Below are 25,202 nucleotides of genomic sequence, written 5' to 3' on the forward strand. Positions count from 1 at the left end.
CTGGAACTAGCCCCTGGTGCAGGGTGTCAAAGTCAATCGCACAGGGGGCCAAAATTGTTTTTGTTTGGTTGGTTTTTGGGAAAACTGCAACATTTGGCTCTTCCTAATTGGTGAAAATTAGTGTCCAATTATATAGCACTTTACTACTTTCTTAGAAGGCCCATAGTGCTTTAAAGTCATAGTCCTATTCACACACATACTAACACTGGCGCCAACCTACAAGCAATGAGTGTCTTGCCTAGGGACACTTTGGCACATGGGGCGGTAACCGAGCTTGTGAAGAGCATAATTGTCATCATATTCAGGAATAGAAGGCTTATACTCCTTATTTTACCTTTGTTAATTTGGAAAAAAAAAGAGTTAAACAAACAGCATCATTTTTGGCCTACTTATCCTTGTTGCCTCTGTTTGTCTTTCTTTCTTAAAGTTTCTCATGAAACAAGTGGACAAAGGCAGACCTTTCTTATCACCTCTTTCTGCAACTGTCTAATAATGTCAGATAAAGTCCCGCCTGCCTCCAATGTTCAATAGGGAACAGTTGACACCTCATGGTCTTGGGCACGTTTCCTTTCTGCGTTTCCTCTTTCATTTTCTCCCTGCTTTTGTTTGGAGGCAGTTAGAAAGGCAGTGGCCTGCGGAAGCATCCACCCTCTCCTTCTTTGTGTCTGCCTGTGAAGTGTTATTTGGTCTGCTTTAGTTTATCGACTGCGTTTTGCTGTTTAGTGGGACAATAGGGCGGGTTTGGTCTCAGCGGGCTGTTCAATGGCCTTCCTGTAGCCGTACAAAGCGTCCTCCTCTCTGCTTCATTGATGTGTTGATGCAGTTCAGCTGGCTGCCCAATGAGTCTGAACTGTATACATTTGTGCACAGAGAGATGCCAGTGGATGTTATGCCCTGAAAGGAACTTGTTTTCTTCTTCGCTACTCTAGTCCGTCTCGCATTCAGAGTTTGCCATGGAAACAGTACATTTAATAACACGCAGGCGCTGTTTTACATAACAGTAAACCCTTGTGTTTGATCACACTGCTTCTGGTCAATACACCCATTAGCAAAGTTCTGTTTCCTTTTAGGTTTGGTATTGGCACAGTGGCATGTCCTTTTTTATTCTAACTTGTCTTGTCCAGCAGTTGAGCAAACAGAAAGGAGCTGAGAGGCTCTTGTGCTGGAGAGATTTTATTGGTGCTAAGTGACCTTTTGACCCATAATTATGCAAAGTCCTTTTATCTTCAAGGTTAAACTTCCATCCATCCATTTTCCCAACCTGCTAAATCTCTTTTGAGGTCACAAGGTTGCTCAAGCATATCCCAGCCAAACCTTGGATGTTTTTATAGTCCATCGCAGGGCCACACAGAGACATACAAGCACTTTCACATTCCCAACTAGTATTAATCAAAGAACCTTTGAATCATGTTTGTAGACAGTAAAGGTACATTCACACTAGGAATGTGCAACTCTTATAAGAATGCGCTACTTGTGGTTTCATGAATGCAAATCCAGGTTGTGTTGTGCATACTGGATCATCACCAAACAAACTGGCGGCTCGTGGGTCATTTGCAGCCCCGCCTTTATTTAGAAGTTCATTGTCTATTAAGCAATGTGTTCTGCATGTCCACGGTTCTTTGATGATCGCGTTGTGATGTTTCAGTTTGCTTTATGCCTAAAACGTTGCATTTGCTATTGTCGTTGGATCGGTTCATAAAAAAAGTCCTTAACAACAGTTGCTATTGTTAGCTTCTGTCATTTCACTGGACATGCAGAGGATATTGCTTGGTACGTACAAATACGTGAACAAATGATCAATAAACTTGATCAGTAGACATAGACAATGGACCAAAGATATAGACAGTGGAGGCCAAAACATGTTTTTGGTACAAATTGAACCACACATGACCCAGTTTCAGCAAGACTCTGCCTTCAGTGGCCCCAGGGTAAATTGAGTTTGAGAACTCTGTGCTAGAGGCTTGGTGCAAAGAGTCAAATTGGTACAAATCTCACTTTTTCTTTCACAGCTAAATTCCGATATTTGAAAGACTTGGTGTCATATAATTCCAACCAGGCAGAAAAAGGCATATATTAATGTCTCCTTCGTGATCATGTTTACAACAGTTGTAACACGTCCGTGTCATGAAAAGAACGCTACCCACACGACACTACCAAATCTGAGTCCCTAGTTCATCACAGTTCAGCATTTTTGTGATTTAGAAGTCAAAAAGTTCAACTGGTGGAACTTCCAGTGCATGATCAATGAATGCCTATTTTGTATGTAGTTCCCATAACCAGACTTAAAAACGTGCATAGCGACACGTGAATGCGAGAGTTCTGGAAACCCCTGGGACCCCATGGGTTTACATAGACTCTTCATTGAAAGGGACCACTTGAACACAAGTTGTCGTAACCGGTGTGAACATACTTTCAGAGGTAGCCAGAGGGGCTTGAAAAAGCCCACACATCCATGAGGAGACCATACAAAATACAGAAAGGACTCAGCCAGGATTTGGACCAGTTGCTAACCACTACACCAATGTGCAGCCAAGCTAAACTTTATTAATTCTTATTATTGTTAAAATACTATTTTTCTGGATATCAGCCCATGGATCTGAAGTATCTTTTGGCACATACCTGTTGATGTCAGCCGACTCCACCTGACTTTTACTTTCAGAGAGGTGACAATCCTTCCTGGTTATTTATTCCAGCAGGATTAGACAGATATGCATGACCTGGACTGCATATAAATGGACACGCAGCACTTTTAGCGCACAGTCTGAGAAGACTCTGAGTTGTTGTTGGAGTTTCGTCTGAAGATGGCTGATCTGAGATTGCTCTTATACTTACACTATATGCAATTTCTGAGGGTCAAGAAGGGTCGGCTGATAGCGGAAGCAACAAATGGTCATGGTAGGTACCAGCTGCAAACTGGGGGGAAAATTAATGACTTTGAAACATTTTTTTTTTTAGATATTTGTTTTGTAAAAAATAATGTAATATGATCCATAATAGGTTTAATTAAGGGACTTAAGTTTTTTAACCAAATGTACACAACAGAGAAAATTTGATCTCAATACCTTGCCATTTGAGGTTTACTGATGGAAACATGCATTAAAGGTTCATAGACAAATTTTTCCATTATTCTAAATTTCTGAAATACAGTTTTTTGAAAAACTGGTTCAAATTCAATCTCTAATTTTAGGCTTTCATGGGGGCTCCCTTTTATTAAGGAGCCCTTTAAACAAAATTATCGGTGACTAAGGACAAGAGACTCTTACACTCCTAAAGTACCTGTAATCATTTTTCAAATTGAAAAGTGAAGTAGTAAAACATTTGACCAAAGAGTCTGTAGATGGCTCGATGCCAAATCTCGCAGCCACCAACAGGGGCATTAGAGAGAAGATTACAACCAATCGTTATTAAAGCCTATTTCCCACACAAATCCACCAACGACAACTGTTTAAAAAGCTTAACTTTTTTTTCCCATGTGAGTATATGGCTGGGTGACAGGGATGGGAGAAACCGTTAAATGCAAAGCAGCATGTGCTTCTATAATCTCGTTTTGGGGAGGGAGGTTAATATGAGGACACTACACAAAAACGAAGCCATTTGAGGAGGACGAGAGGAGCTGGCAGCCCTTTTGGGCCTCTGTAGCTGAGTGGGTGATGGGGTGTTAACCAGTGCATGTTATGGCTTTTTGCCTGCTACACTGGTAGTAGAGCTATTAGAGTTAAAGCTGCTGTAAAACCTAAGGCTTAAGGCTCCGTTGAACAGGTGTGTTACTGGTCTTACCGGTTAATAATGGTGGTGCTGAATAACCACTGCTGGCAGCAGGCCCAGGCTGGGAAAATCCTTATTAGATTATCAGGTAGGGTTTTCGTTATGTTGATCCCTGGAAATTCCTCGAATGTAGTTTTAATTTATATACAAGACTGTTGGTGAATGCAGATGATCTAAGTTACCCAGAGACTGTTTTCATGTTTTGAAGTTTGGAGCTCATTCGTGCACACTCAGGATTTTGTGTACTTTTGTAATACATTCTTGTTTTAGCACTCAATGGCATACTTGAACTCCTTGTTAGCCTTTTGGCTAACAAAAGGCTACAGAGTCCTGGCCAGGCTAAAAACATTAGTTGTTGCTTCAAATTAAAAGTTTGTGGCCGAAATTTAGTGTTTTGTGGCTCCAAAATAGCAATGTATTTGTATACTGTGGACGCAAATTGGTATTTAATGCAAAAAGTGTAAGAACTGACTCACTTTCTGGCCAAAAATAATAATATTGCCACAAAATTATGCGTTGTTTGCTTTAAATACTTATTTGTGGCCACAAAATTCTAATTGGTTTGTACTAAACGGTCATTTGTGGCAGCAAAATTTTATTTGCTAGCCAGAAAATTCTAGTTTGTTTGAACAAAATGCTGATTTGTTGACACCATTTTCCAAATTATTTGCATTAAGTCCCAATTTGTTGCCATAAGATCCTAATTGGTTTGCACTCAGTGCTAATTTGTGGCAACAAGATTTTAATCTGTTGCCATAAAATTCTAATTGTTTACACAAAATGCTAATTTGTAGCCACAAAATTATACATTGTTTGCATTAAATACTAATTTGAGTCCATAAAATTGTAAATTGCTTGCATTAAATGCTAATCATGAGCACCAAATGCTCATTTGTGGCCACAAAATACTTATTTGTTGCCACAAAATTATAAATTGTTTGCATTGAATGCTAAATTCAGGGAACCTAAGTGCCAATTTATGGCCACAAAGTGCTAATTTGTTGCCAGAAGATTGTAATTTGTTTGCACTAAATGGTAATTTTTCGCACTTAAATATTTTTGGCCAAAAAATTCTAATTTGTTCGAACAAAATCCTCATTTGTGGCCGCAAAATGATAAATTATTGGCATTATTGGCATTAAATGGTGATTTTTGGCCACAAATGCCAATTTGCTTCCAGAAAATTATAATTTTTTTGCATTAAATGCTAATTTGTATGCACAAAATGCTCATTTTTGGCCACTAAATTATAAATTCCTTGTATTAAATGCTAATTTGTGGATACTAAGTGCTAATTGTGGCCATAAACTCACATTTTTTGTGCCACAAGATTCTAATTAGTTTACACTAAATTAAAATGTATTTGCACTTTATACAAAATATGGCCAAAAATGTCAAATTTATTTGAACAAAATTTGCATTTATGGCCACAAAATTCTAAATTGTTGGCATTAAATGCTAATTTGTGGCCACAAAATGCTTGTTTGCATTACATACTAAATTGTGCACATAAAATAAGATTTCTCAAAATGACAGCAATCATCTCCAAAATAGTATATATACTTTATTAAAAGTTTTTTTTGTTGACTACTAGAACTTGTCCATTCAGAAAAAAATCTTGTGAGAATAATAATCCTTTTTGTAGTTTTTATCCCATGTTAAAATACTGTGTATAGTTCACTGGTTTTCCCATTGTTTGCCAGATGACTCCTCTACCTGGGGGAAAGCAGCAGCCACTAAAACTGCATAACTGCCATGAATCCCTGCTTTGTAAATGCAAATGTAAATTAAACTACAGCTGTTTTCATCTGGGAGCTGTATAGCTGCTTTATTAGTAGTCTGTTGAGCTGTGCCCTGTAGTTAGAACATTTCAAATACCTATAATTTTGGTTTGGGAATGGAGGATGGAAAAGTCATTAAGAAGATCATTATAAACTCTACTCCTTCTTATGTATACACTCATCTTATTTCTTAATCTAAATAAACTATTGAGAACAAAGTCAGCTAAGAAAAGAAAAATGGTAAATGCAATTCCATGTGCTTCACACTTTTGTTTTAGAAAGTTAGAATGATACATAGAATGAACCAAAAAGCCATTGCTAAGAAAATTACATTATGTTTTTATTTCTGCGATATTGTGCTCCGTCATTTGTGAGTTAATACAATGAGTCATCATTTCATATCTTCCATGATTGCCTTTAAACTGATTTAGAAGCAATTTTTTACACTCTTGTCGTCTTTAAGCTCATTTTTTATGAAACACAATGAAAAGAAAGTTCAGATTTTTGTTAAAAATCTCACTTGGATTTTCTCTCACAGTATGTGGATCGCTTATGTTGTGCAGCCAAAAAACATTTAAAAAATAGAGTATGGAGTAGTTTGGAGTTGCATCACCTTTAGGTATTGAATGTCAGGGAAAAACAGGTTTCTGGTTAAAGAGTAAACTGCAGGCCAGATACTTCAAGTAAGTCAGAACACTGACCTCATTCTTTAACATCGCTGAGACCTGTTCGAAGCATTGAAAAATAAGGCAAATGTTGGCTGAAATCTCAAGCGTATTCATTACAGAGAGTATTTTTGTTAAAACTCAAGTTTTTTCTTCTTGTTGAGGCTCAAAAGTTTGTGCTTGAGACAATAATACATGCAGGTGTAGAGGAGAAGTTCTGGTCTGGGTCAGTTGGAGGAAATGGCATTATTTGTCAAAACTGTTAATAGAAAAATGTCATCACAGCAAGCGGAAAGTGAATTTAAAAATAACTGGAAAAAACTGAAAGTTGCAATTGCCTGCTATTTATTTCTATGACGTCTCTATGAGTCTCAGATGGTAGGATTCATTCTATGGAAATTCTTGAATAATTCTTGAAAACTATTTATTACAGTAAAAGTTAAAAAAGAAGCCTTCCTGCTGCATTTGAGCTAGTCTTGATGTAGAAGAGTAACTTCTGTTTTTTTCTCAGAAACAGGTTGAAGTCTTTAGTAAAAAAAAAATAGTCACCAGAATAAAACTTGATAAAATGACTTCAATGTATAAGAGCTGTCTGGTGAAAACATATGCAGATATATGAGTAATTCACCATTTTAGTGCTCCTTTACGTCAATGAGTTCAGCATGTGTTGCTCTTAAAGTTGAAAATGTGTTAATCATGTTTTGTTTTGAGGTAAAAAAAGGGCTTAGCAGTAAAACAGTTGCCAGTAGACGACGAAACGAGACGTTAAAGACCCACTCCAATGGAAATTGTGTACTTGTCGCTTTTTACGGATGTAAATTAACCTTAATATATGGATGACAGGAAGTAGGGGCGGGCTCACTCTGCGCTGACTATCCCACCCACAACTTGGAGGAGACTTTCTAATGAGCTACTGCTGCTCTGCAGAAACTATGTCCTTATGAATGACACACACTTTTTGAATTTGCCTAAAAACAGCAAAATCATAATTAAGACGACTGGGAACACTTTTAAAACAGATTAAAAGATGATCAAATTTTAAACATTTCATCGTCCAACAGAACGTAGACTGAAGATGACATGAACAAAGTAAAGTATGTATTTTGGAGCAAAACCCTGAGATGAAGTTGTTATTCAGACTCGGTGAGTTGTGAAAGGAATATGGAAACAGATGTAGTGGAGTTCCTGCGATTTTTCGTGGTTTACTTTTGGCATAAACTAATTAAAAATGAATCAGGTACACACATTCCTCCGTATCATCCCTGCAGGTTTTGGGCACATTGACCAGACAGATGTGAGCCCAACATTTCACTAGAACTTGGAGGGAACTCTTCCAATGCAAACCCCACAAATCCTCAGTGCTGACTGTTTTCTTTACCTCTTTAGCTGCTCTGTTCACACACTCTTCTGTGTTTGGAAGTCATCTGCAGGGCCAGTCTGCTTCTTGTACCAAGAGTTGTTCTTTCACTGAGCTGCTAATCAGCAGGATATATTTAGATGCATGTATGCTTATTTAGTGCTGCAGTTTTGAAGCTTTTTTTGTTATGTCGTGTTTCTGTTGTAAATTAATATGACATATTTTGGTCAGAGTTCGTACTTTGCTCATTTGTCTTTAGAGGGTCTGCTGTTGGTGAAAATGTGTTGAAACAGGATTTTAAGTTTGAGCGGCGAGAACAGATGATACTGGAACAAGTTGAAATGAAGAGAATTAGACAGAGAAAAATAAAACCTAAAGCGACTTTGTCTTTAGGAAGAATGTTAAACGTCAAAATTTGCCAGTTTATTAAAACTGAAACTCGAACGCTCAACTTCCCAGCTCGTGTAACGAATGGATGAATCAAGCGTCTTCAGACAGATTACTCACCAAACATTTAGCTCTCCATCGTAGCCTGGAATTTGCTTACATCTTTGGCGTTTATTCAAAGCGCTTTTTTCCCATCCCTTCCTTTGTTGTACTTGGGGGTTACATCCAGGTCTAGGGGCTGCGGTGGGAGCAAAGTGTTATTTTTGCTTTAAGCCGCACTTTAACAACAACAATATAAGAAACGTGATGAAAGTTGAGCTGACCACAGTCCCTAGGCCCCCTGCCAGACCCGGATGAAGGTCACAGAAGTGGGAAAGAGTGGAGCTGAGCCTGCTGAGTGTCTCTTTTGTGTGAGAAACAGTTGCTAAAAAATCTTTGAATTCATGTGAATTGTATCTTTTGAGAAATGGACTGAACATTGATAAAGAGAGGAAAAAAGAGCAGTTAGTTTTGGACGACAAATCGTTGCTGTTGCTCTTGTTTCCAAGAGAATCTGGCCACAGAGAAAAAATGTGGCTCTCGAAAATTAATAGCTGGAAGCCCCTCCCCCTGCAGGAGCTGGACGCTAAAAAAACATTATTTGCGCCCAAAATCATAGGTCGGAAGTCCTCGACCGGAACCCCCCGTTTTAAGCTTTCGTCCTTTTTTTCCCCTTGACATACCTTAATGTAGAAACTACAGAATGTGCACAAAGAAGTTGAAGAATTTCTTCAAAGATAAAAAAATTCTAAAAATGTAAAAATGCATAAAAGGTATGAACTTAGAATTTGCTCAAAACCCCAATAGATGTCAAATTGGCTCAAAAAAGCTAGCATCTTGCTAAAATATTAACTTGACTCGGAATTAGGCCCAAAAACCTCAGTATTTGCCAAATTAGCCAAATAGTATCTTCCTTAAATACTAGCTTAACTCAGAATTTGCCCAATAAATTCCATTAGATGCCAAATTAGCCAAAAATGTTAGAAATGGTGCTAAAATATTAACTAAACTCAACAATAGCCCAAAAAACATTATTAGATTTTAAATTCTAAACTTAAAATTAGCCAAATTAGTCAGTCATATTAATGTCCTGAACATGTTGATACCAATATTGCAGAAATGGTTGAAAGTCTGTTTGAGTTTTTTACAGTCTAAAACACGTACGGAAGAGAAAGAAATAATACAGTCTACAGTCTTTTATAGTTCGGGTGGTGCCAGTGTGGAAAAACCTGACTCTCTTTAAAATAAAATTCCAAATCCTCCTCCATTTTTGTACCCTGTTACAGTTTGGCCCTAGCGATTACTGCTTGTGCATATCTGTGAGTAAGCGTGTTTTCCTTCCGAGCTTATTCCACACAGTTGGAAATCAATGTCCTGCACATTGTCAGCCACACAGCCCAGTGGAGCCTGGCAGACTGATGAAGGCTACGGAAATTTATGTCACAGGATTCTTGCACTCAAATTGACATGGTATGCATGAATGAGGCCTAATGTTGCATCAGGGAGTCCAAACAGAAATCAAGACGTTGTGGATTGTTGGTTTGGAAAAAAAAAGAAAAATTCATGGAGTTTCTAGCTTTGGTTTTAAAGCTAAATAGTTGAGTAATTTTGTCAAATAAAGAATCAGTTAAAGCATAAAAACCAAGCAGTGCCCTTTTGTTAGCATAAGAAGTCCGTAACATGTTTGATTTCGGATAGCTGATCTCCCATGAATGACTGAATGAAGACTTTTCTACAGCAAACAAATTACCAGACACAGTTTGTGGTGTTTATGTCTACTAGAGCATAAAGAAAATGCAGTGAGAAACTATTGTTTGTGTTTCTCTGAGTGATAAATTGACTATGTGTTGTCAGAAGTAAATCCCCCTCAAGGATCCGTTGTGTGTCATTCTGTATGTCTGGATTCTCTTAAGGTTTAAGCACAAATTTTCTGAAGTTACTCACCCGTCTGTCTTGGAGGGGGGGCTACTCCCAAGCTTTCAGACAATCTGCTCCTCGGAGTGGAACACGTGCACAAATAAACAGCCTGGAATTGGCATGCATGTTAGCAAAAACACGTTCAATCTGATATTTACATTTACGTGATAGAAATAACTAAAGCAATAAATATACATGAACATGGAGAGTAGCTGAATGCAAATATCAGCTGCTTCAGCAAAGAGAAAGGAGGGAAGTGGGGATGTTTCAAAGTTTAGCAAAACATTGAACAAGCAGTTTTTGACCTCCTGGATGTGTCCGCTTTGGCGTTTTCACTGAACTCAGAATGTTCCCACAATCCGAGGCAATCCAAGTTAGGACAAGTTGATCCCAACTATGCTGGACAATAACAAATGTATCAGAGTCGTGGGTTTTCAAGCTATGAAATTCCTATGTAAACGTACATATGTGCACGTTTCAGGCTTCTGCGTTCGAAATTGTTGCTATGCAAGTTCGGGGTGTGCTAAAATATCAATATTGCAATATATTGTGATATTTAGTCCTGTTACTGATTCTTGATGGGTTCTCACCAAGTATCAATCTTTTATTTTTGCTTGAAGAGGCTGTAAAAAGTTATATTTGTCATTCTTTGGAGGTTGATGGTAAGATTGACTGTCATGACCACCAATGTGCCTGGCAGCTACTTGAATTAATACATTAACACAAATTCATACAAAACAATTTTGCACTAATATGTGGCACTGCTGTTCATGTTTACTATTTTTAACACTGAATTTTACAGATAATTCCAATTCAATTGGTGTTAATACTTGTTAAAGACATAGTATTACTGATTTTAGCAGTGTTGCACAAAAGCATTTATTATTTGTTGCACAAAATAAATAAATGGGGATGTATTTTCCTCAAAAATATGTGATTTTCTATGTAATTTGAGTTATTAGTGATGATTTTTACCAGTATCGCGATATCGACATCGTGAGCCATATATCGCGTATCACATCGTATCATGAGACACCCAGTGAATCCCAACCCTAATGCAAGTTGTGTTTGACTGTTTTTAGGCTCTACGTACAAAATGCACATTTATACCACAGTCTAGGTGAATACTCGATTCTGATTGGCTGCTGCTACTCGTCGAACGGTTCAGGCCTCTGCGTCGTGCGCTAATTTCTCATTATTCAATTCAATTCAATTCAATTTTATTTATATAGCCCAATATCACAAATTCAATTTGCCTCATTGGGCTTCATGCCTGTAGTTTTAACAGATGCACAGATGGAGTCATAAAATATGCACAATAGGTAAAAACTAAACAGACTATAAAGAACGGTCATCCCTGTCCTTAGACCCTCCCTCGCGGTAAGGAAAAACTCCTAAAAAAACCTGAGTCAGGAAAAAAAGAAGAAACCTTAGGGATTCCCACATGAGGGAGAGATCCCATCCCAGGACGGACAGGCGATACCAGAACGGTTAAAGAAAAGTTAGCTGCTAAAACTGCATATATGAGTAGAGTTCATTCATATAGAGCTGAGGGACTTCATTGGGTATTATCCCTTACTTATTGAACACAAATTGAAAGTTTAACCAGGTTGAGCTTTGACTAATTAGGGAGTTGGATTGGTAGTGACGTATGAATGGTTTCTCTTTTACCGTATTTTCTGCACCACAGGGGGCGCCTTAATATAAGGCGCAGTCTCAATTAGGGGGTCTATTTCTGTTCTTAACTCATACACAAGGCACACCATAACTCACAACAGTGAGTTTAGTTAAATTGTATTCCACTATTAACAAACCACTTTTTATATTTTTAAATCAATCTTTGGTGTTTGAATTAAACAGCTGCATAATTCCATAATCTAACATGCCGTTTCCCACTCATTGTGTTTGGAGTTTCATTGCCAGGTGGTTGTTCAGCAATAAATCACCCGCATGCTTTCGGGACTGTAGGCATAGGCCAGGTAAAGGTTGCGCTCTGAAATGCTTGGAGATTTTTATGTGTTTGTTGCACTTAAGATGGGTTTTTTCAGTAACTTTAGATATTGTAAACTTTACCGCCATCCACATTGTTTCCCAGAAGCACAACTTGCCAGAATCACTATCTGTGACCCGCCTGTGTCCCTCAAAATGCTCACAGCGTGATCATCCAAGCACTTGTTGGATGATCACGCTGTCAGTGAGAAATGGTCTGACAGTCAATTGAGCGGAGATTTCCCAAAGTTGCACAAGAACATTTTACAGATTTTTCCACTTGGAAGACAGATTATTAGTTGCACGGACGTTTTTTTTGAAAAAATTTTGGGCTTGTAAGTGCGCCTTATAGTGCGGAAAATATGGTAATTCATGGAACTGTTTAAAAATTGGTCATGGAAAAGAAATAATAATTGTGGTTTGTACAAATGACACAAAGTCTTTCATATATCAGAATAACAATAAAAAAAGAAGAGGACACCCCTACCTGCTCGTACAGTGTAAACACCATATGCTTAAAGAACGTTCAAGAACGCATGTCACATGCCTGGTATGAATGGTAGCACCACATCTTCTCTTGAATGAGTTTTTTATAGTGAGCTTCAGAAGATATTTCAAAGAACATCTGAAATCCATCACTATCAAACGAAAGACCCTAAACTTTGAAGCAGACATTGTCTTACTCAAACATGTAATAAAGTTCAACATAAATGATCTAGAATACTGCGAGCAGGTCAAATGTTGAAAAACAGCAGAAGCACCGAATGCTCTGAATCCCTTCTTTATACCACAGCAATCCGGTATAAGCACCATATTTGTGCTGAGACAGCCTGAACATCAGCCAGAGCAATTGCACTTTAGGACTTCGGCAGTATTATGGTACCAGGACTGATCTGTTCCACTACACTACAGGCAGGGTGTAATTGGAAAGGGTTTGAGGTTATGAGGTTATAAGCCAAAGGATTGGCCTGCCAAGAAGCACAGATGCGCCACGTACAGTCTAGTCTGTGGTATAAAGGATTGGAATAAACGGGATTGGCCTGGTGACCTGAAGCCATGTGTTCTAGCTCTGTGCACACACCATGGAGCTATGTTCTTGTAGTTCATACTGGATTACAAGTTGGGGTTACAATGTTTGGGTCTACCAAAATTGGTTGAATTTTGCCACCTAAGCGAAAGCTTCTAAAGAAAGACATCTGCTACACATCACACTTAAATCATAAAAAATCGAAAGTCTTTTTTCTTTTGAGGTCAACGATTTTTGGCTATAAGTCACTAAACGCATTCTGTTCTGTCATGCTGAAATCTGCAAGTGTCACAAGCTTGAAGTCAGGAGGCCAAAGGGAAATGAGTTTCCACGCCTCTGACGCACTTTAATGTGAACTGATCTTTTCAAGACACAATCCATCTGGAGTTACACAGTGAATCTGTGCCGCTCTTGCTGTTTGATTTTTTTTTTTATCGTGCAGAGTAACAGCAATGAAAATGCTGTGTACTCAGTTGCTCTCACAGCATGGAGGGGTGGGGGGGGGGGATTCAAAGGGCTACTTTGAAATCAAGCATGGTGAAAAGTAATCAAACCAAACATGGAGCTTTTCTTGTCTGCACAGTGCAGCCAGAGTTATTCTGTATACTGAAATTAAATTTAAGATGAATCTTATGTCTTTACCTCTGGATTATCTGCTCACACAAGAAACAACAGCCATGTTAATGTACTGTAAATGTTTATTTCAGCAAACTAAAAGCTGTGGTTAGATGAACTGTGCATCTTGTTTTTGTTTGAACTTTTGAGAAACTGTTAAATGATGATGAAAATAGTCATTGAAACTACTCATGAGGCGTGGACAAGAAATAGCAAACTTATCGTCATATCAGCCTGTGCAAAACAAGGCATAAACTGTGCCAAATGGTTACCTTAAATGCTTACACGCTTAATAGGACAATCTTATAGCAGATTGGAGTATTTTTAGCAAATGAAAGTGTCCTTGAATTTGACCAATCAGATGAAGCCCTTTTAAGTTAGATGCGTAGATGTGTAGACAAGGGTATGTTAACTTTTATATAAATGAAACAGTGGCAGTCAAATGGAAATGATGTACAAGTTTTTTTTTTTTTTTGCTAAATGTTTAATTATTGGATAATTTATGTCATCATTGCAATATTGATCACTGATATCACATATCACAAGTTTATCTCATGCCATGCAGCCTAGAAGGTCATCCACTCTTTCAAACCTTTGTTGCAGACCTTGGTTGATAAAATAAATAAATCATTCTAAATTGATCTAAGCTTAATAGATCAATAATGGATCCATAAAAGTAGAGATCAGTCTAGCACATAAAGCTAAAGTCTGCTAGCTTGATTTGCTAGCTTGATTTTAACATATATGAGGATTTCCCAATGCTAAGGAAACGAGACTTCATTGTGTGTGTTTGTCTTCTAAGCACAGAAGTATGTTTTAAATATTTCTTTCTTTAACCAAATGGTTTCTCTAACAAATGTGCTGTAATTTCCTCTTTTCTTGTTATACCTTCAATCAATCTTTCTGCTTTTACCCATTACAGAATTTTGGACGTAAAACTCAATTTTCATTGAATGAATAAGATTCTTTAAAAAAAAATGTTGCCTCATTTGGCATGGCACTGAGTGAAAACTGACAGTTAAATGGATTGTCGTCATCATGACTGTGTTATTATGAACAAGCAGTCGGGGATTGAAAAGCTTTATTTCATGCTTGGCAGACTTGTAAATGAAGGCATGTGTGGTGGTGAGAAGAGATCGGTTGTGTGTGTCTGGGGTGCAAGTGTGTTCAGCAAGAGGCGACGAGAGGGTTTCATGAATCACTGTTTTTTTCTGTCTGTGTCTTTGCTATGTTCTACCATTTTTTTTTTCTTTTTTCGCAGCACATTTACATTTCCTAAATTGAGGAAAGTCTTTGTGCTCAGATATGCTGTTATTCAGCAGACTGCTTCTTATTTATGATGGTTATGCATTATCGTTTCTTGAATATTAGCATTCTTATAAAAACATTATTTTCCAGCATTAAGATGCTGACATACATGACATTCCCATCTGTTCCCCGCTTACCGCAGTCCTGTGCACAATCTGCACAGTCGTGGTTTGTCGTGTTCAAAAAAATAAAAAGGTGCAGCCGGGGCTACAGTTTAAGCTTGGCTGCAGCAGTTTAACAGAGGTCAGCACTGGATGTGAGCCAGAGTCAGTATCTTATATAAACCACCGCTGTTAGGAATGTGTCTGGGCATACTTTATAGGAAAAACACACTTACGTACACACACTCGAAACACACAAGGATCATTGGTACTTTCTTTGTCCTGTGGTGCTGATGTTTTCTGAAAACACAGACTTTTTCCTGACAGTTCTCAGTCTTTTTTATCACCTATCTTCATGTGGATGAGATGCAGACAAGGAGATGGGATAACAGACAGTCACAACAGTGTGTAAAGTCATTGATAATAACAGGCGAGAAGGTAGAAAACTCCACCACTTATAAAAAGAAAAGGAGAAAATTTGTTTTTACGGTCATAATAGGCTGTTTCGTCCAGTCATTGTCAGTCCAGGTCCTCTGTAGAAGTTTTTTGGGTGTTTATTTTATTCTTAAAATATTTGTTTATCTGTGAAAGTTTTCCTCTCTACCTTACTGTACTTTTTGCATACTTTTTGTTTTCCCCGTGATTTATTTCAGCTCTTTGTCATGTGTTTTATCATATATTGGAGCATTCTGAGCCTGAAGGATATCAGATGATACAACAAAAGTGATCCACATTTTATTATTTCAAATATTTAACCCTTTGACGCCTAATTTATTTCCAACAAAAAAAAAGAAATTGTACTTACTGTTTTGCTTTCAAGTAGATGGTAAATTAAGCTAAGTTTGGAGACAATACGGTTTGATGTGTATTTGCATCAATAGGCCTCAAGAGGTTAAAGGTTAAGACGTGCTATATTCTAACTATAGAATTTAGTATTCCAGATGATAGTAAGAGGAACATGTTTGGTTTATTTGTGCTTGTGGGAACATGCTGGTTTCACTACTACTTCTCCATAATTTTTATTTGTAGTTAAAAGTATAACTATTATGTACGCTGTAGCATTTAACAGTGGCGGAGCTACGAGGGACAAAAGGGGGCAGCTGCCTCCTAGCAAAAAGCTTCACTCCCACTTGTCTCCCCCAGGTTTTGAGCTAATATTAGTAAATGAACTTCTGAAATAATTTTAATAATACCTACAAAACTGTTTGAAATACACATTTTTGATCCTTTCATTTGCATCGGCCTTCCATTCTGCTGTTCTAAATTGCCACCCTTCCAGAGTCTTCTGCCCCCCTCCTGCTCCCCTACATAAAATGTTCCAGCTCCGCCTCTGCATTTTTGCATTTGCAGAACTCAGTTTTAAAGTTAGCATTGACTTAGCTCTTCCAGGATTGGAAGCAATTGTTGAACTTAACTGAACTCAATGCTGTCATTTCCATATGAACCTTCACCTCAGAATGGAAAGACGGGCTGCTGAAATACTTTTTTGTCTGTCGGCATCATGTGCTATTACAGGCCTGCTTTCCAGATGACTTTAAGCAAACTTTAAATGTGCTTTCATGTGGCTTTCTTGCAGTGTTTGATTTTTTTCTGGTTACTCCTGCATAAAATCCAGCTTTGAGAACTGCGAAGGTCTGCGGACAGACACTCCTGCCTCTGTGGTGAAGATTGGAGGTCCTTACTGCGTTGACTTCTTTGTAGTGTCATTCTACTAGCATAACCAGTAAGGTTGATATTTCAGACAAATCATGCATTATGTGGTACAAGCACCACATACCTTGGAATTCCCGCTTACAAAAAAAGCATGTTAGCCATAAAAAAGTCAAATAATGGCAACTATTTTGGATTTTAGTGTTTTTCTGAAAGCATGTTAGCCACACGAAAAATCCAAAATGAATAATTAAATATTTAGATTTTTCTCATGGCTAATGGACTTTTCTCATGGCTAACATGCTTTCTGAAAAGCAAGCCATGAGAAAAAAAAATGGCTAATGTCCTTTTAGAAAAGTACATTAGCTACAAAACAGAAAAAAAAAAATGGCTAACGTGTTTTCATAAAAGCAATTTAGCCGCAAGAAAGAAAAAAAAATAGCTGACTTGCTTTCCGAAAAACACATTAGTCATGAGAAAAATCTTCAATGGCAGCCAAACTGTTACAAAAATATTAAATGTCTATTGCCCCAGTCTCAACAACATAGACTGTTCATGAACAAAATGCACTCCTTAAACTTGAGGGGTACCTACTGAATACTCTTATATGTATATTAAATACATGATATTATATTTTAAAATCTTGGACTTTTCTTGTGGCTTACATGTTTTTAGCTACCAGAAAAATCCAAAATGCTAGCCATTTTCAAGCTTTTTTTCTGAAAGAGTGAATCCAAAGGAAGACCCCTGTAGGATTTACTGCTTCATACTTTCTTGTTGAAATAAAAAAAAAAAAAAAACATTTTACAAGTTGTTTTAGATTTGACTTTTTTAGAAAGCTTAAAAAATGCATTATTTTGGATAAGAATTAGACAATAAAAGAAATATATATATAAAAATTTAAAGAGAAAACATAGTTAATTTTAAAACAACACATTAAACAACAGAAGTATTAAATTATTAAAATATGACCAAAACAAGTAGCCTTTAGTTTCATTTCTTTTAAATCACACCTGCAGCATCGACACTCCGGATGTGAAACTTAGTCAACTGTAAGCAAGATCCAGTGGTTAAAAATAGACCTCCTTGTAACCTGAATTTAACAGGTAGCCGGTGAAAAGAGGCTAAAAACAAGAGTCATGTGATCTCCCTTGAGCAAACTCCGACAGCAGCAAGAATTTACGGACTTCTTTTGACACTTAGATTGCACACAGGTGCACGTAATTGAACTAATTATGTGACATCTGAAAGTAATTGCCAGCACCAGATCTTAATTAAAGGGAGGCAAGCAGAGAGAAAATATATATGCAGGAACTGCTTTTATCTTTGTTTTAAAGATTTTGCTTTTCTTGTGATTCACTCTAAAATGTGTTTTTATTTTAAGTTTTCATTAAGTTTTCATTACATACTATATAGGTCATAGGCCTTTACTACAGTGATGAATGTTGTCATGACATTGTGTGATTACTGGTCAGAACTTTCAGGATCTCTATTAATGATTAACTCGTACTATCCTTTTTAATAAGAAAAATAGCCTGTTTTAAGAGAGTTGGGACAGAATGTGTTTGTTTGAGGTTGCCCTCATATAAGTGTGAAAGTTTTGAGAATCCTAGTGTTGATGTTTAATTACAGCAGATGGGACAAAACCTTGTTGGAAAATCCACGTTCAGAACAAAAAATCCTATTAGTCTAGATATCAACATTAATCCTTCATTTTCAACCTTTGTGTGTAATATTTAATAATTCCACTAGGTGCAGCATTTTAATATTTCAATTTTTGTTTGTTTATTGAAATGTAACACAATAATGGATGCGTGGGCAAAGAGACTAGTTGTTACATTTTATTGTCATTATGCATACAACCTTGGCCTTTTAACCCCCAAAAAACCCTTTTTAAATTCATTATCATGTCTTTGTTTTGTGTTTGCAACTATGCCTTTTTCTGCTCTTGAACTCGATGACAGTGAAACAAAAAAGGATAACAGAAATACATCTTGACAGATGATCTGAAAACAAGGTCACTTGTCTCTGCTCACTACTTCTGGGTGTATGTGTGTGTTTCAGGGTTTCATCGCAACGAGGATTTGAAAGCCATTGATGTGCTTCCCATCCTAAAAGAGAAGGTCGCCTTTCTTTCAGGTCAGTATCAGCAGCCATCCTTGATGTTTTACTGAAAATGAAGTCAACGTTAAGCATGCTTTCAGTGAGAAGAAAGCTATGTACAGACCATTGGCTCAATGCGGATTCTATAGCGTGAATGATGTTCACACTGGAAAAGCAGGGAGGGGCTTCTTTTCTCAACCTACAGTTGGAAGAGGCTTTGCAAATAACAAGTTTCACAGATATTGCAGATCTTGCTTCAGGCTTTTTCTTTCACAACTCTATTCCGATATATTGGTACAATATAATTCCGCCCAGGCACAAACCGCAAATATTAATCTATCTTGCATGATCAATTTTCAAACAGTTGGTACTTCCATGAATTAAATGGGTTGCCACCACAACCAAGTCCCTAATTACTGGTAGTCAAAATGTGACCTAGTTTAACTTGCAGAATGCATTTAATGGCCACGTATTTTGTATTTGTACCTACATAAACTTGTGTTAACGCCAGGGTTTTAAGTGTTGAAACCCATCACGTGCGTTTGCACTGATTTTTCATTGGAAGTGGATACTTAAATGCCCGTTACATGGGACTGTGTTTACATAGCTTAATGCAAAGTTCACACAGAGGATGTTTAGCATGTTCTTGAATATGCGTTTAGCATATGGTGCTCACACTGGACTGTCACTACCAATACTTGCGCTTGTCTACCACCTACAGTTGGAAGAGATGGAAGAGGCTTGGTGCAAAATGCGACAGTGGTGTAAATCTGGCAAATCTTGCTACAGTTTTTTTTTTTTACATCTCTATTTCACAGCTCAATGTCAATATTCTGATATATGAAAAAATTGTTATAATGGTATATTATTGTTATATAACTGTTGTCATATCTCATACAATTCTGTCTGGCCACAAAAGCAAATTATTAATTTCTACGGTTTCTGTGAATTAAAGGGGACAACATCCAAATGTCACTACCAAATTTAACTTGCATGCCTGTTCATTGGCCGTAGAGTTGTGAAAATTCTAGAACGCTAGAGTATTGAACGTAGTAGCCCAAAACGCATTTCTCTGTTTGTTTACATTGACTTGTTTAAGAGTATAGATTTTAGCTAATAGATTTAATCACTTCTTGGAAAATAATTATTTTGAGATTGCTTTTTTGTAAATGTTGTGTTTTTTTACGAGAAGTAGGACTAATATTTTATCTTGTGTTTTATCACTATGACTCATTTAACTCCTGATCTTCACTTTGACTTACAAGAGTCATGAACAGTCCATGTGTTTATGAGAGACCAAATGAAAATTCACTTTTCTACAACATGCTTTCTAATATTTTCCCTGGGTTTACGTTCTTCAAATGTAGATTTTTGTCTTTTATTTAAAACAGAAAAGACTGAATTTCGCCAATAGTTACATCGTGTAGTGTAACGCCATTTCATTTCCATCCAAAAGGTGGCAGAGACAGACGTGGAGGTCCAATTCTCACTTTTCCAGCACGGAGCAACCATGACAGAATACGACCCGAGGACCTGCGTAGGCTTGTAGCATATTTGGCTACTATTCCAAGGTACGTGCACTGACGTCTACAGACCAAAGAGTAGAGATTTTATTTCTCTTGTTCCCACTCAACATAGGTGATCCATCAGGAGCACATAGATGTTAAAGGGGTCATTTGTTTTTTTTTGTTAAAACCAAAACCAGGTGCATTCTTGGAAACTAAATTCCTCCATTTAGTGTTTTTATAACAGTCTAATTTTGAGGTCTACACTCAAGATGCCTATATTCTATTTAAAGCCAAGTAAAAGAACAGCTCTCCTGTGCATGAGCTGGTGACATTTGATGGTCTTGTGGGCTTCATTTGGTGTAACCCTTCTGCTACCTTAGGCATGTTTACATTAAAAGTGGGGTCATCTGGCAGACATCAAAACCAATTCACCTTTGTCCACCCTTGTCATGGGAGTTATCACACATCAAACCAAGGGTAGGGTCATCTGGACCCCATAAGGGTTAAAATGAGACTTCAGTGGTTAAAATCAATAATCTGGTACTAAAATGATCTCTTAAAACTCATTGTTGAGGTAACAGAAGGTTCTCTTACCAATTGTGATGTGAACTTTAATGCAGTAAAAGAGTGATGTGAAAAGGCAAACTCCCCTTTCTTCATTTTGTACATCCCCTTAACCTTCTTCAAAATGGCCAAACACTGAGCTCCATCTTTGTTGGTGTTGCACTTACGAAGGATAAGGGTTTCAAAGAAATTAACCTTTTCCCCTTGATTTGAAACAGACTTCTCCACCCTCTTTCTCTCAGACCCATAACAAACACACCATATTGTTTTTTTTCTGTGAACTTTCCCACCTTGGATGGATTTGAAAAACCGAGAAACAAAATCCAAGACCACAAGGTGCTCCTGCAATGGTTTTAGTTTGGATTTGGTGTTCGCCGCCCCCCACTGCTTTTTCCCCTAGAAATACCTGGAAAACATCGCTCCGGGCTGTCCTGCTTGGAGTCAGTAGTGATTAGCTTGGAGGGCGGTATCCATTCTCATGTTTTGCTGCCTCCCGTATCAGCGCTGCCCTTGCTAAAACGGTGCAGATGCTGTGATCCTTTCTCGTTCTCACAGCGGCGTTCCGATTTGTCTGGAAGGGAGAGGTTGTCCAGATCAGAAACAGGATGTTTCACTGCTCTTCAAATGTTCAAGGCAGAAACAAAACCTTTTGATGCAATCGTTACTCAAAACATGAATGCTTTCACCTGCAAAAACCTTTCAAACTCTGTGGGATATTAAGCTCTGAACACGATTGGATCCAATTAGAGTATTTAATTTGACGTTCTACAAAATATTACATAGCTAAAGCAGAGGATTGCAAAATCTTGAATAAAAAAGTAAAATGTATATATGAGAATATTTTAAATAAGTTGTCTCGGTTTACTTCTGATTCTAAATTTTTATGCATAATATGTTGGTGTTTTGCTTCTTTAAATACCGCCATTGTGTTTACAGTTTGTGATCTCAAAAAAAAAAGTAAAAAAAAATTATATGAAATACTTTATGGAACACCTCCATTTTAAATTATTAATTAGTTTATTTCAAGCTTTTTTATGGCTTAAAGAAAGTGGGAATAAGCAAACTTTTATACAAAAAAATAGCTTACTTAATCATGATCTTTACAATTGTTTTGTCATTTTTTTTTAAGTGTTCCTAGTGGTCATTTAAATATGATTATGCCGTTTTTAGCCAAAGTTGTGAAATTTGTCATTTCTTATGACATAGTTACAGCAGAGCGGAAGTAGTTCATTAGAAATTTTCCTTTAAGTTTTGGGTGAGGCCGTTGGTGCAGAGTAAACCCCCCCCCCCCCACTTCCCATCATCCATCTTTTTACGCGCTCTCCCGCTAGCTTAAATCCCCTCTACACCCAAACCAAAATCAATGATGCAACAACAATGGCGAGCAATATTGGGTGCGTTAGAATGGAGTGGAGATTCTACTTCACATCTACAAGTTTTTTCAAACTGCATTATTGTGTCTGATTCACAACAATTTTTTTTACTACTGAGTAATGCAATTTTAAGCTTAATTTTCTTAAAAATATGTCCTCTATTTTCTAAAAAGCGATTTTCATTGGAGAGGGTCTTTAAGAATTCTGTGTAAACGTACAAAAAACAAATACTTAAGTTATAATATGTGTATTGGTCCATTTTGTGGTACTTTTTTTTGTACTTTTAATAAAAAAAACTTGGTTCATTACCGCTTAAACTAGTCTTGGCTCAGTATGTGCTACTTAAATGAAAAGTTTAGCTTTCTAGAAAAAGCAATGAGGCTTCAAAGTTGTCCTCAATGTTGACAAACTGTATTTACGACGCTTGAGGCTCCAAAAAGAGTCCCAAAATCCAGCTTGTTCTCTTTAACCTTGTTTTTATATTTCTAGTCTAAATATTTCTGCCTTGGTACTTCTCAGTTTCTGTGCCCCTCTCCTCTTTCAGCTCAGACTCCCTCCCTTGCTCTCCTCTCCCTCCTCTCTCCGTTCTGTTTTTCTGCACCATTCGTCCGCCAATCTGTTTTCAGTAAGTGAGGTCAGAGCAGAGATAGAGCAGGAGAGCTTGTGTCCGTTCCCATCTCCTAGCTAGACGCGTTCAGATTAAAGCTTTAATACAGAGAAACAACCTTTTATGGAGGTTTACGGCAGCACCACTCCTGGTAAGTGACGGCGATAAGCTTAAGGCTTTCATGTGTTCGGCTCTTCTTTTACCTCTCTTAATTGCCATGGAGGAGAAGAGCCCTTAAGTTTACAGCTCTAGCACATCTATCTGTCTATAAATATTAGAATGACACATCTGACTTCTTCTTTGCAGTGAGGAGGTGGCCAGACATGGCTTCACCGTCATCGTGGACATGCGTGGTTCTAAATGGGACAGCATCAAACCGTTGCTGAAAATCCTGCAGGAGTCTTTTCCTTCCTGTATCCACGTTGCCCTCATCATCAAACCAGACAACTTCTGGCAGAAACAGAGGACCAACTTTGGCAGTTCCAAGTTTGAATTTGAAGTGAGTGTTTTCTCTATTTCTAAGACAGTTTTTTTCGTTTTTTTTTTTTTTTTTTTTTTTGCATACAAACTTTTATTTACGGCTTTTTTCTCTGACAGGAATTCTGCTCAGTTTAACAAAGCTGTTAGCTGTACTTTAATTGGACTGTTGCTCTGTGACAGTGAAGATTCTGTCCCATGCGGGTATGTGTAGCCGGTATATTTAGTCCCGACCCAGTTACTATGGAGACGGGATATATAGGACATGGCAAAAAAAAAAAAAAACTTTTATCTCAGCTCTGGTTTGTTCGGCTCTGAGAAATGAGTCGTTCCAAAAGTTCTGCATCTAAGACAGGTGCAGTGAAACCAAGGTCATAGCTGCTCCTACGCTACGTTCACACGAGGCAGTAAACATGCATTCTCGAACGTGTGCTGAGCCCATTGACTGTATATGAGGACTGGACTGAGTGACCCCTCCCCCTTTGACGTTCCAAACAGGAGTACCCCAAGTATCCCAAAAAGCAAAAATACCACAGACCTCTATTGAGAAATAAGCAATAATTACTCAGTCAATATTTTCGTCAAAATAACTACTTTTTCTCTGCTATATCTTTTTAACATGTTCTTGGTAATCATATTTTTTTCCACAATATTTTTGCTTTACTGCAAGTTATAAACTGGCCAATCAGATGCCTTAATGAAAGTAGGTGGTGTCACAAACCTGTTGATTGACAGATTCTTTTGAGCCCATTTTCCGTGGAAAGGGTGTGGTCTACCAACATGCTCACTCCTGAGTAGAGAGAGGAGTGGCCAATAGAAATGCTGACTCAGACCGACTCTGACCAATCACTCTTACTGATGACGTCTGGTTCCAACATGGCTGCTTTGACTGAATTGACTTCAGAACCAGAAAAAAGTAATTTTCTATGGGGGACGTCACACTGACTCAGTCCAGTTCACTATATAATCAGTGGTTTAATCCAAATTTTAATCTAATGTCAAAGTGGTGCAAATGTGTTCTTCTTTCAAAGCTCTATTCCCATATTTGACTGTCTTGAAGTCATATAATTTCGGCCAAACACAAACTGCAAAGATTAATTTCTCCTCCTTGATCAATTTTTAACCGGCCAACCATGAATGGACTTAATCCATGCATCACTATCAAATCCGAATCCCTAATTAGTCAAAGTTCCAATTAGTTAAACTTGCAGTGACTGCACATTTTTTGCATTTGAAGCCCAAAAGAAGTCCAAGAAACTTGTGTAGCTATGTGTGGATGGAGTTTGTATTTGAAGTGGCCGCTTGAACACCCGTTGTTTAGGCCAGTATGAACATAGCTTTAGACTGGCTGCAAATTCAAGACTTGGAAAGAAATAAGCATGAGCTCAGGTAGTGTTAATCTTTCACAGCAGTCTTTCTAGACTGCTAATGTTTCATTTATTAATGTTAAAATTTGCAGTTTTTACAATTTACAAGAAAATATTAGTACCATCATGTATTTTTGCTACGTCCTTTTAACCAAATGAGATAATGATTCTTCTGCTCCTTTCCATATGTTTTTGGCACGTAAAAACTCAATCACACTTTCAGCGATTTCAGCAATCTTGGTATCAAAATGTTCAGCTCGTTCAGGACATTACTTTTGGTATTTATAAACTTTAGTTTTTGAAATTTTGAGCAAAATATGCCCCATAGGAAATGAAAAAGAAAGTCTTCAGATTCAGTATTTAAGTAGATTAGCAACAAGTATTTAAATATATCCATGGGCTATGTTTTAATCTTATATAGTAATTTTCAAACAATTTTGAGTTTAGCTAATATTTTAGCAACATGCTAACGTTTTTGGCTAATTTGTTATCTACTGGGTTTTTTTTAGGCTGATTTAGAATTTAGTTTCTATTTTATGAGCAGGCTAACATTTTTTTATAATTTGGTTCACAGGAAATTTAGGCTATTTTGGAGTTTACAG

At 37.4% G+C, this 25,202-nt stretch overlaps 1 protein-coding gene across 3 annotated transcripts in view; it reads left to right on the forward strand.

Moving 5' to 3' along the window:
* Nucleotides 1-25,202, forward strand: part of triob (trio Rho guanine nucleotide exchange factor b) — a 110,795-nt gene that overhangs the window by 24,410 nt on the left and 61,183 nt on the right. For 2 of the 3 annotated variants that reach the window (XM_024267200.2, XM_024267198.2), the window contains exons 3-5: nt 18,666-18,740; nt 20,161-20,275; nt 23,063-23,255. In XM_024267200.2, the coding sequence (XP_024122968.1) occupies nt 18,666-18,740; nt 20,161-20,275; nt 23,063-23,255 (383 nt within the window). Of the gene's footprint in view, nt 1-18,665; nt 18,741-20,160; nt 20,276-22,740; nt 22,908-23,062; nt 23,256-25,202 lie in introns of those variants that run through there. The other variant, XM_024267199.2, reaches the window with a different exon arrangement.

Source organism: Oryzias melastigma, linkage group LG16 (genome assembly GCF_002922805.2).
Source record: "Oryzias melastigma strain HK-1 linkage group LG16, ASM292280v2, whole genome shotgun sequence".
In the NCBI taxonomy this organism is placed as follows: Eukaryota; Metazoa; Chordata; class Actinopteri; order Beloniformes; family Adrianichthyidae; genus Oryzias; species Oryzias melastigma.